Raw genomic sequence first — 13288 nt, forward strand, 5'->3', positions numbered from 1 at the left:
AATTTTTTATATCTCATTTTAATCTTGAAAATTGTGTAATTGATAAGATTTCAGGTCTTCAGGTGGCAGTGAATACAAATACTTCCTACTACTGATTGATCCAATGAGTAAATGCTGTATGAGCCACCCTGGAAAGTACCACACAGATTTAGATCAAGTCTACTACTTTTTAAATTCCAGGGATTGTCAGCGCTTAAAATATGTCTAAGGCATAAGCGGAAGGAAAGGGAGAGTAGGAGGCAGAAAAGAAGACATGGCATATCGTGAGAAAAAATAGAATCCTTCCCACAATTGTTTTATTCAGATCCTTCTGAACAGCGAAAAGACCCTGGAATCTGGAGGTAATCCAGTAGTCAGCAGTTAAGAATAATGGTCAGATAATTCCAGATTGTATGTTCCAAGCACAATTTTCCTCCTCATTAACACAATGTGTGTTAAAATTGACAAATGTATATCCTAAAACTTGAACGGCCAATATATATCTGTCTAAATTACTTATTACTCTATCGTTGAGCATTTTCTAAAGGACTTTGTATCTGAAAACAGCCCTACCTCTAGAGGTAAGAGCAGCAAAGCTGAAAAAAGTAAGTAGTAAATTATAATTGGTGCCAGAATATTCTCTTGCTCCTGGTTCTTCCATATCCTTTCCACATTACTGAAATTCATACAAACTTTAGTATTGCAACTAGGAGCATTTAAAAGTTGTGAGTAGTTTTTTCCAAATTTTGGAGGAGAAGCACAGGGTTTTAGCATCCTTACAGATGATATGCTTTCTTCTTACTGTTTAATCGTATGAACAGTTTTATTTCCCTAACGCAATTGATATTAATACATTTTGCCCTAAACTTTTCCTTATAGAAGCTAGCAGCTGAATCTGTTTAACTATATATTTCTGTTTTGAATAGGACTTAAAGGGAAGAAGAATCAATTTAGAAAATGTCTGAAAAGAATGAAGGTTTATACTACCAGATATTAAAACATATTATGATACTTTTAAATCAGTGGTCCTGATGCACGCTGAGAAAGCATGATGGAATGGAGAAGAAATAACATAAACAGCCAAGCATATAAGAGTATTTTGTATATAAAAGGTAGCATTTCAATTCTGGAAAAACAATTGCTTATTCAATAAATGGTCCTGGGGCAGCTGGAGGAAAATGATAGTGGAGTTTTAGGATTGACAAATGTAGAGAAGTTAAGCTATATGATACCAAAGAAAATATGTGACTCTTGTAAAATCTTGAGTTGGGAAAAGAAAAACTGAATTGGGAAAAAACTATAAGGGAAAAGGATTGGTAGACCAAAAATTTTTTTAATGTAAGTGAAAATTGTTTAATCATCTTAGAGCAGTCAAGATCAAAGTTTTAAAAAATTAAGATCTGTGCTTTTTAAACACCATAAAGTAAGAAGGCAAATGACAAACTGGGGGAGGTATTTGCAACATTTATGATAGACAAAGGTCCTGTAAAATTAAAAATGAATATTTCCCTTGAAAAATGAGCAATGGATATGCACAGCAGTTTACAAAAGGAGAAATCAAAATAGAATATGAATCAAAGAAACCCAGCTGAAAATAATGCATATTTTCTTTTCCAATTTGCAAATATTAAAAAGAATTTTTGAGAAGAGCATGGGGAAATGAATTACTCATGCACTGGTAACCTTTTCTGAAGAGAAATTTAGCAATGTGTATTAAAAGCCTTAAGTGTGTATTTCTTTAACTTAATAGTTCGTTTTATATATTCATAGATGGTGACACAGACCATCCATATTACGTGGAAGACATTTATTCTTTTTAGATGCCCAGCATTTGAACCCCCTTCCTCTTGTAGTGTCCCCCACTAAGCGAGTCTTGTTGGAGTATTTATTTTAGTTGTCTGAGTACCTCCTACCTACCTTCATAGAATGTATATTCTATAAAGAAGGGGGTTTTGTTCCCTGTTGTGTCTCCAGTGTCCAGAATTGGGCATAGCTCATGGTAGGTGCCCAATATAAAAGAACCTGAGTGCCAGGTATTTTTCAGCTTCCCTTGCAGCTAGGTTGTGAGCAAGTAACTTGGATGCTGTTTGTTAGATGTATGTGTGCTAGATTTGGGCTCAGGAATAAACCTGTAAAAGTCAGGACCTGAAGAGGATTCTTAGCGAGCAGTAGAAGTTGTAGGAAGATAAGGTCCCTGGCAAAAGGCAGCGCGACAAGCCGCAGTGTGATGCTCACCAGTGGCTGGGGCAGTTCGTGCATCAGACTGGTTCTCTGGAAGGGTTTCAGGCCTTGCTCCTCTCTACATAGATCAGAGGCTGGTTCTCCAGCTTCCCTGATGATTCCGTGAGCTACCTAATATTAATTTCTTACAGTTTTATTCTTTAATTTAAAAATTTGAAACGTATGTACAAAAGAGTATGTAAAATAACTGTCGTGTTTAACTTCCAGATTAAAAAATCAGCTAGACTCAGTACCTTAGAAGCCTCCTGTTTATCCTTCACTGATTATGTTTTTCCTCCCACCCTCACAGGGTACCACTATCTTGATTTCTTATTAATTACTATTTTCTTTATAGTTTTATCACACATGCATCTGTCTCTAAACAATATATTATTTGGTTTTTGAATCAGAGCATGTGTTTTCTTTCATGACTTAATTCTTTTAGTTAACATTATGTTTTTTAGATTCACACATTACTTGTATTCAGCTGGTGTGCACTTGCATGGCTGTACCTGTGTTTACCTGGTGTTTATTCTGTTTGGTTAGTTTCTGTGCTGCCCATTTATTAAATCTTTTGAAAATCATCGCTGGATGCATTCATCTGATGTGTGTCCTGTATAATATTCTATTGTGTGAATTTACGGCAATTTCCTTATCTATTCCCCTATGGATGAATATTTGAATGCTTCAGGGTTTTTTTGGGTTGTAAGCAATGCTACACTGAGCATTCTCGGTAACATATCTCCTGTTATACACGCAGCAGGACATGTACACTCCCTAGGGCATATACCAAGGAATGGAATGCTGGGTTGCCTGGTGCACACATCTCCACATTTACTTGGGAATGTCAGTGTTGCCAAAATATTTGTATCCATCTACACTACCACCAGCCCCCTCCTTGCTCCACATCCTTGACAACATTTGATGCCACCTGGCCTTAAAGTTTTTGCCAATCCAGTGAGTGTGACATGATATTTCATTGTGGTTTTTGTTTACTTTCCATGATTACAGTGGAATGTATTTTCATAGCCTTATGAACTATTTGTGTTTTCTCTTCTGTAAAAATGCTGGTTCCTGTCTTTTGCTTATTTGTCTATTGAGTTGTCTTTTACTGATTTATAGGAATACTTTAATTATATAGTTGTATGAGTTGAATATGCCTTCTTAGTTTGTAGCTTATCGTTGCACTTTCTTGATGATTATCCTTTGTTTAACAGAAGGTTTTAATTTTAATATAATTTCAGTCTTTTCCTTAACGCTTTGTGCTTTCTGCATCTTAAGAAATCTTCCCCATTATGGAGATCATAAAGTCTCCTGTATTGTCTTCTAAATGATTTTTGGTTTTGCCTTCCGTGTTTAAATCTTTTTTTCTTAAATCTGAATTTTTTATTTGGTTGGTTTAAGGTAGGGATCCAATTTCATTATATTTTCAGTGTGGATAACCAGTTGTTCTTGTGTCATATATTAAATAGTCCCCTCTTTCCCTACTAACATGCAAACTCAGTTTGTTACACATCAAGTTTCCATGTATGTGTGGTCTGTTTCTAAGTTCTTTATTCTGTGCAGTTTGTCTGTTTATTTATTCTTGTGGCAGAACCTCAGTATCTAAATTACAATGGCTTTACTAGAAGTCTAAATGTTGGGTGGTAAAAGCCCCATCCCCACCCTATCTTGTTCTTGTTCTTCAGGAATAGTTTAGTTATTTAGGGCCTTTTGTTCTTTTGTATGAATTTTCTTTACTATTTTTCAATAATAGTAAAATATATAAAACATTTAATTTGCCATTTTAACCAGGTGACTGTACAGTTCGGTGGCATTAATTACATTCACAATGTTGTGCAGTGTTACCACTATCTAGTTCCAAAACTCTTCATTACTCCAAACAGAAACTCTCCCTCCTTCCTTACCCCAGTCCCTGCTAACTTCTAATCATTCTGTCTTTATGTATTTGCATTTTCCTAGATATTTCATATAAGTGGAATCATACAATATTTGTCTTTTTGAGTCTGGCTTATTTTATTTAGCATAATATTTTCAAGGTTCGCTGTGTTGCAGTATGTATCAGAACTTCCTTCCTTTTTACGGTGAATACGATTACACTGTATGCATATACCACATTTTGTTTATCTGTTCATCTGTTGTTGGGACACTTGGGTTGTTGCCACCTTTTGTGTATTGTGAATAGTCCTGATATGAATATTGGCATACAAGTATCTGAGCCCCTATTTTTTATTCTTTTGGGTACCTAGGAGTGGAATTCCTGGGTCAAATGGTTATTCTACATTCAACTTTTAGAACTGCTAAATTGCTTTCCACAGTGCTTCCTCATTTGTATAAACTTTAGAATCAGATTGTCAAATAAAGTACCATATTGAGATTTTATGTTACTGTACTCAATCTTAGATCATTTGAGGATGATAAACATGTTATGAAATTGAGACTTCAAATACAGGTGTATAGTATGTCTCTCTATGCCGGACTTTTTGATGTCTTTCAATAGAGTTTTATAGTATCTTCATAGGGATCTTGTATATCTTTTGTTGGGTTTATTCTTGGCTTCTTTGTATTTTTTATTGTTTTTTAACAACTAAATTTCTTTACAAAAATTAAATTTCTTGATTGTTGCTGGTGTTTTGAAATGCAGTTGACTTGAATATTTTTGATTCTGGCAAGCTTTCTTATATTAATTTTCAAAATTCATCTGTTAATTATATTTTTATTTTCTATATAGAGTCATGTCATCTACAGATGATGACAGTTTTGTTTCTTGCATCCCAATCTTTATTCCTTTTTATTTCCTTTTCTTTACTACACTGGTGGACCTGAAGTACAGTGTTAAATAGAAGCCAATTTTTCTTGGTCCTAATCTCAGAGTGATTGTTTTCAACTATTAACCATTAAGTTTGATGATTGCTTTAGGGTTTTGCTTGTTTGTTTGTTTGTAGATGGCCTTTTTCAAATTAATGACGTGCCCTTTTACCCGATTTTCAATTTATGAATGTTGAGTTTTCAAGAGTGATTTTTTTGCATCATACTGAGATAATTGTTTTTTCTTCTTTGATCTCTTAATATGATGACTTATACAAAAAATAAGTAATATTTGTAATATTAAACCAATGTTCCATTCCTTGGATTAAGTACAAATTAGTGTAATATATTACCCTTTTTATACATCACTGGATCCTAGTTACTAATTACTTTTTTAGCAATTTTACATCTATGTTCAAAAGTGGATTGGGTAGTGTTCCTTCTTTTATATTCTGGAATAGATTTTTTGGAAGATTGAATTACTTGTTCTTTGAGTGTTTGTAAGAACTCATCTTTAAAGCCATCTGGGTTTGGTACTTTGTGGAGGAGGTTTTAAATCTCTGATTCAATCTATTTAAAGCTGTGGGATTATTCACATTTTCCATTTTTTCTTGAGTCAAGTTTCCTCACTCCCACCTCCAGCCCCAGGAGTCTATCCATTTCATTTAGGTTTTAAAATTTATTGGCATAAACTCAAGTTGTTCATAATACTATTTATTCTTTGTAGTAGCTATAGATATGGCCCGTTTTTCATTCCTAGAATTGTCAAGTGGTGCCTTCCTTTCCTCCCCGCCATCCACCTTGAATAGTCTTGCCACATGTTTATCAGCCTTCAGAAACACCAAGTTTTGGTCTACTTGATCCTCTCTGTTGTGTTTTTAAATTTTTCATTAATATCTGCTCCTTCTTATTTCTTCCTACTTTCTATGGGTTTATTATGCTGTTATTTCTTGAATTTCTGACATTGGATGATCAACTTATTCTTTTTGAGCCTTTTTAATTCTTTAATGTCAGTATATAAAGCTATACATTTTCTTCTAAGTACCTCTTTAGCTGTATTCCTCAAGTTTTGATAAGCAGTATTTTGTCATTTTAGTTCTAATATTTTATACTTTCCATCATTATTTATTATTTGACCCATAAGTTGTTTAGGAAAATAATTTAAATTTCTAACAATATGCTATTTTTATAGTTACCTTTCTGTTATTAATGTCTAACTTAATTGTGTTAATATTCAGAGAGTGTGGTCTCTACTTATCTAATACCAGTCCTTTGGAATATGTTGAGGCTTGCTTTAAGGACTAGCATGTAATCAGTTTTCATAAATATACTCTTTGTTCTCATTAAGAATATATATTCTAATTATATATGTGCATATACATGCATGTATATGTATATATATACACAAACACTTCACGGGAGTGTTTTATATGTGTGCATTTTATTAATCTTGCTAGTTGTGTTCAAATCTCCTGTATCCTTTTTTTATTATTTTACTTCCTGTTCTGTCAATTACTGTAACAGGTATTAAAATTAAAAAACTCCCACTCTAACTGTAGATTTGTTAGTTTCCCCTTATGATCCTGTCAGATTTTACTTTATATATATATCTTTAGGCTACCTTTTTGGGTGTATATGAATTCAGAATTGTTATAGCTTTCTGGTTAATAGAACATTTTATAATTTTGTAATGCTCCTCTATCTGTAGTAATGTTATTTGTCTTAAAATCTATTTTGCTGGTGTTAATATGGCTACGCTAGTTTTCTTTTGGTTAGTATTTGCATGGCATATCTTCTGATGGAAACTTGGTGTATCTTTATATTTTAGATATGTCTTATAACCTGAACATAGCTGTATTTTATTTTTATCTAGTCTGACATATCTAGAGTTTAGCCTATTTCTACTGAAAGTAATTCTGATACACTTTTTTCATCAGATGTGTTTTATATTTGCCCCCCTTCATTTCTCCTCCTCCTCCTTCTTTAACTTTGTCATTTTGAAAATGTTTTGGGTTTTTTGTTATCTTTCCATTTTTTTCTCTTTGCTTGTATAGAAATTAGGTGATTTATTTCTAGTCATCTAGTAGATACTCTATTTCAGCACGGATGCTTCACAAAGTTCCAAGTTAATAATTTTACTTCTTTCCACAGGGTTCAAATACTTCACAAGCTTTCAAATCTGAGCACCCTCTTCTCTAGTTAGTCCTAACCTGTACCCCGCAGCCCCCGCCTTAAATTAGGCATCAGAAAAAGCTTAGCCTTTTTTATGTTTAACTCTACCCACACACTTTACCAGTATCTTGTCACACTATTGCTTGTTGCATTTCAGATGTTTAATTTTGATCATTTGTCTTTTGCCAGAAGTACAACATCTATTAGAATTTCTTAAAGTGAGGGTCTGTTATTGGCCAGCTGTCTCAGTTTTTGTTTGAAAATGTCTTTATTTTACCTCGGTTCTTAAAAGATATTTTTACTGAGTATAGAATTCTAGGTGGACCGTTACTTTCATTAAGCACATTGGCTAATATGATTTATTCTTGAGTTGTTGCTAATGAGAAGTCAGTCATTAGTTGCCATTCATTTGGAGATGATCTTTCTTTTCTCTGGCAGCTTTTAAGAGTGTATCTTTTTCTTTGATATACAGTTTTACTATGATGTATCTAGGTATGGATTTCTGTTTATTTACCCTGCTTGGAATTTGTTAGGGCTTCCTAGATCTCAGGATTGATGACTTTCAACAATTTTGCAAAACTCTCAGGCTTTGTCTCTTCAAATATTGCCTCTTCCTCATTCTCCCTATTACATCCTAATGCAATTCTGATTAGACTTAGTTCTTCTCTCTCTTCCTCCATGTCTCTTCTTTTTTATATATTCCATCTCTCTGGGCTATGTTTCTGGATGAATCAGTTCACTAGTTCTCTTTTTTTAGGGTGACCTTGACAAAAGCAGTTTTAGTGGAATGAGTCTGGATTGATTAGTCTGGACTGATGAAATAATGAGAGGTGAAGCAATGGAGACTTCTACTATAGTTAACTCAGTATGGAAATTTTGTTGTGAAGGGAGCAGAGAAATAAGAGAAAGAGTTATGGGAGAGTTGGGTTTTTTTGTTTTTAAAGATGAGTTATACTAAGGCATGTTTAGGTATTGATAGGAGTGATCTGGTAGAGAAGGAAACTTGATGATGTAGAAGAGAAGGGATAATTTAGGAATGAAATTGCTGAGAAAGTAAGAAGGAAACTGAAAGAAGACTGGAGCACAATGACTAAAGGCAAGAAGAACTTTGGAGGGATAGCAGGTACCATATAACACAGAATCATAAGGATTTTAGACTATCCTGAGAGCAGCAGGGAAGCATTGAAGGGACTTAAGCAGAATAGTAACAGGATCCATTTTCATACTATTTCTGTTGTAATGGTGTATGCGTGAGACTTCTAGAGCCTGATGCCATTAAACTTTAGAATCAAGCAATTATAATCTCCCTTTCTTAACAGTTATTTACTTAGCCATGTAATATGGTTTCCTCAGTCAGACATGAGTGGAAGTTTCCCTGGAATTAATATGATGGTTTTCTGCTGTGTTTGTGAGAGAGAGAGAGAGAGTGTACGTGTGAGACAGAGAGTGTGTTTGAGAGAGAGAGAGAGAGACAGAGGCGTAGACAGACCTGGTAGCCAAGATACTATTTTAAAAATTTAACTAACATAGCAATGAGGAAATTAGCTAACTCTGTTTAGCATGTTAATAATTTATGCATCATATGGTCTTAGAAATTCTTAAACTGACATCTTTTACAACTAGCTATTTTTGAGTTATTTTATAGATTCTAAGTAATCATGATAGATTTATGTAAGGATTTGTTTTAAACCCTAAGTTTTAAAACTTAACATAAAGAAAATTATTATTCTAATTTTTCTTTTCATCATAAATATCAGAATGTACTATTCTGTTTATGTTATCAGCTTCTTTAGAGATTATTCAGATTCTGAGTTGTCATTTTGACTAGCTAAATTTATCTTGATCCTTAGATTCTATATTTAATGAATATCTAACACTATGCTTGCACATAGTAGGCACTCAAAAAATATGTTTAGTGAATCAAGGTATGTGATACAGTGCTCTTAATTATACTTTAAGTTTCCTTTCTTAACTCCTTCCCTTCACCCAAAGTATATTGCCCTTTTTTGATACTCCTTTTCTTCCTGGCTTCACATTCTTCAGTATTCTGCTGTAATGTTATTGTTTTGCTATTTTCTCTTACTTGAAATTCCTTGTAAGGTTTAACTACGCTGAGTCTTTTCTTGAGACTCACGTACTTGCTATTTTGTATTCTAACCCTTATTGTTTGCCCACTTTCTCTTAGAAAATGTCTCTCTTCCCCTTCTCTCTCTTTTTTTTTTTTTTTGCGGTACGCGGGCCTCTCACTGTTGTGGCCTCTCCCGTTGCGGAGCACAGGCTCTGGACGCGCAGGCTCAGCGGCCATGGCTCACGGGCCCAGCCGCTCCGCGGCATGTGGGATCTTCCCGGTCCGGGGCACGAACCCGTGTCCCCTGCATCGGCAGGCGGACTCTCAACCACTGCGCCACCAGGGAAGCCCCTCCCCCTCTCTTTTGATCTATCTTTATTTCTGTTGAAAAAGTCATCTTTGAGGCTGTTTATGGTTTTGTGTTTTGTACTATTTCCATTGCAGTTTTCCCATCCTGAGGAACTATTTAGCTGTTACTTTGTAATTAATAAACATAATTTTATGTATTCTGTGTTTTTAGTCTATTGAAGACAATGAAGTATATTTGCCTAATGATGAGATTTGGACCTATGAGATTGATAGTGGGCTGTGGTAAGTAACTTTAAATTGCAGAATGTCCAGTCTTAATATCTGTTATAACTGCTGTCATAGCCCACAGGGAGTCTGAGACCATACTTAGAACGTGCTGCAACATTATATTGTCTCCCTTTCCTTTTCTTTCAATGCTTTATTCTCTCTGGCTGTTTCTTTCCCCAACTTGCTTCCTCTCTCCATTCTTTGTCCTCTACTATTCCTCTCAAGACTAAGGCTGTTTCTGAAGACTTTGCTTTGTTCTACTAACTAATTCCCAATTCTGGTGACATGTGAAGATTTTGTAACTTTTTTCTCCCCAGTAGGTTGAAAAATCTTTACCATGGATCTTCTTACAGGTTTTACAGTATTGGCTACCATTACATCTTAACTGTAATTGTCAGTGACAGTTTTCATTGAAAAAGTACTCATGGAATTCAAAGGGAATTTTAATTTGCTTTTCTGGAAAGTTATGGAATTCCACGTTATTCTTGCTGCAGGACGATGCACCTCATGGAAGGAGAACTCCCTACCTCCATGTCAGGAAGTTGCGGTGCTTGCCTTAATGGAAAGCTATACGTTTTTGGAGGATATGATGACAAAGGATACAGCAATCGAGTAATTTCTTTTTTCAATTCAGGAGCGCAGAAAAATGTAATGTTTAATGTGTCACTTCATCTCACAAGTTTACGAATGTATTTTACAAAGAAGACATATGTAGAAAAGCTTGAGCTTATGATGATAAGGTTTTAAAGATAGGGTGAAAATGCAGCATCGTGCTCCTCTCTTCTGCCATGTCTTTCTGCTTCAGAATTAACTACGTACTTAGTTGATATTCATAGGGCAAGAGCATGATGGGAAAAGATCCATTTCAGTATTTTTCATATTATCATTTTTGCTTCTAAAACATAGTCCCATTTTCATTAACTCTACAATTCAAATTTTTACCTTTTAAAAATCAGAAAGTAATATTATTAATTTTGGATCACATATCCCTGTGACATATGTTTAATTTTCCAATGTCTTGTCTGCTAATGGTGTTCTCCTCTTTTAAAAGCTTTATTTTGTTAATTTGCGAACAAGAGATGGAACCTATGTTTGGGAAAAAATCACCAACTTTGAAGGTCAACCACCCACACCACGTGATAAACTTTCCTGCTGGGTATATAAAGACAGGTAATGCAGCAAGGCCATCTCATTAACTGCACTCAAGTAAGGATTACAGCTTGTGACCAAAATAGAGAAAACTTGAAAGTCTGAAAATTTTTTCAAGATAGTTACAAACTTGTTTTGACACTGATGTTAAAGGCAGTTTTGAACCCTGGATAAGAGCCAGGTCATAAGAGTAAACATGGTGGAAGCAGCTATTTGGTTTTTAAAAATTCGTTACTTTTTAAATTTTCTGAATCGTTAATACAGTTACATGGTTCAAAAATCAAAACCATATTAAAAAGGATACAATGAAAAGTCTGGCTCCCACTCCTGTCCCCATCCATCCTGTTCCCACCCTCCACATGCACAATTAGCTACTTTTATTAATATCTTTTGTATTTTTATAGCAGTGGTTCTCAAACTTGTCTGCCATGGAAATAATCTGGGGATCTTTTAAAAGGTCTGAAGCCCAGATGATACCCCAGAACTAATCAAATTACAATCACTGGGGGTATGATTTTTTTAAGCTCCTCAGGTGATTCCAAGTGCAGGCAAGTTTGGGAACAACTGCGATCCCTGTGACTTTATGCAGATAGAAGCAAATACATAGGTACGTGCTCTTCTCTTCCTCCTCCTTACACAAATATCGGTGTACTCCGTACACTATTCTGCACCCTGCTGCTTCCTTTTTTTTTTTTGAGGGGGCCATGCCACACGGCATATGGGAATTGTAGTTCCCCGACCAGGGATCTAACCCACACGCCCTGCATTGGAAGTGCGGTGTCTTAACCACTGGACTTCTTTTAGTCAACAGTATACCATGGGGAACTTTCATCTTTCTGTATCTCTAGTTAGAAAGCTTGATTTTGTTTTTGTTTTTACAGCTGCATAGTATTCTCCTGTGTGGATATACCAAGTTTATTTAACCTTTCCCATACAGATGGCACAACACTTAGATTAAATGAATATCTTTGTGTATATATACATATGATTGCAGATCTATTTGTTGGATAAAATTCCAGAATTTGATTTCTGGTCAAAGAGTAATACATTTGTAATTGTGATAAATGTTTATGTTGCTAGGGTTGCTGTAACAGAGTTCTATAAACTGAATAATTTAAACAACAGAAATGTATTGTCTCATAGTTCTGGAGGCTAGAAGTCTGAGATCAAGGTGTCAGCAGGGTTGGTTCATTCTCTTGGTTTTGAGAAAGAATCTGGTTGATGCTTGTCCCCAGCTTCTGGTGATTTGTTGGCAACCTTTGGTGTGTTGAAGCAACACTCTGATCTCTGCCTTCATAGTCACATAGCATTCTCTCTGTGTGCTTGTCTGTCTCCAAATTTTCCCTTTTTGTAAGAATACCAGTCATATTGGATTAGGACCTACCCTCATGACTTCATTTTAACTTGATTGCCTCTATAAGGACCCTGTCTCTAAATAAGGTCACATTCTTTTTTAATTATTCTTATGTTTTTATTTCTAGAAAATATAATTGTTTTGCCTTCTTAATTGCAGTAATTCCTACTCTGCTTTTGTCAATATTCAGTTTATTTTAAAAAATCTCTTTAAACTGCAGGGGACACTTACAATAATTAAGATGGAGGGTGTTAAGTTTTAAAAGACAATCAGTTTAAATAATACACATTTATATTTTGAATACAAAAGGCAGACATTAAAATTTGACAAAATATTTTATAATTCTCAAAAAGCATATCAGAATTCCACAGGGTAAGAAATAAGATTATCTTGGTCATGAAAAGGTACATAGATCAAAATACTCTCTAGAATATGAGAATTTGGAAAGGAGAATCTTAAACCTTTGAATTGTGGATTAATCAGATTTAAATAGAAACCAACTGTGATTATACTGTTGTTGATTTCTCTGACCCTACAAATTGATAACCATTAGTACTCTGCTTTGAGTAGCCAATAATGTCACATTCTAAATGCAGGGGATTAGGACTTCTATATATGAATTTTGTGGGGGACACAATTCAATCCATAACATTGGATTTTGCCAGCTTTTTCTCCAATAAAGTTGTGCTGTTTTGTGTTGTCAGTAATGGAGTGCCTCTTTGTCCACAGCCTTGCCAAGAATTTGCAGGCAAACTTAGATGTTTTGGGCCAAATTGATAGGTGAGATGTGATGCCTCAGTCTTATTTTAATTTTCATATATTTAAGGGCAATTTTTATTTCTTTTTCTCTGAACTGAAAAATAAATCCTTTGCTAATTATTTTTTATTTGATTGTTGGCATTTATAATCTTGACTTCTAGGAGTTATTTATTTATAAAGAGATTAGTGTTTGACTGTGACAT

General features: G+C 34.6%; 1 protein-coding gene across 5 annotated transcripts in view; it reads left to right on the plus strand.

Annotated features, from left to right (window-relative positions):
• The window catches only part of KLHDC1 (kelch domain containing 1), a 57923-nt gene that overhangs the window by 5839 nt on the left and 38796 nt on the right, over positions 1 to 13288 (plus strand). For 4 of the 5 annotated variants that reach the window (XR_009563123.2, XR_009563122.2, XM_060294786.2 and 1 more), the window contains exons 2-4: positions 9768 to 9838; positions 10318 to 10435; positions 10875 to 10993. Coding sequence is in view for 3 of the 5 variants with exons in the window: in XM_030854904.3 (XP_030710764.1) it covers positions 9768 to 9838; positions 10318 to 10435; positions 10875 to 10993 (308 nt within the window). In the remaining 2 variants the exon portion in view is untranslated. Of the gene's footprint in view, positions 1 to 905; positions 1092 to 9767; positions 9839 to 10317; positions 10436 to 10874; positions 10994 to 13288 lie in introns of those variants that run through there. The other variant, XM_060294785.1, reaches the window with a different exon arrangement.

The sequence above is a fragment of the Globicephala melas genome, chromosome 2 (genome assembly GCF_963455315.2).
Source record: "Globicephala melas chromosome 2, mGloMel1.2, whole genome shotgun sequence".
Lineage (NCBI taxonomy): Eukaryota > Metazoa > Chordata > Mammalia > Artiodactyla > Delphinidae > Globicephala > Globicephala melas.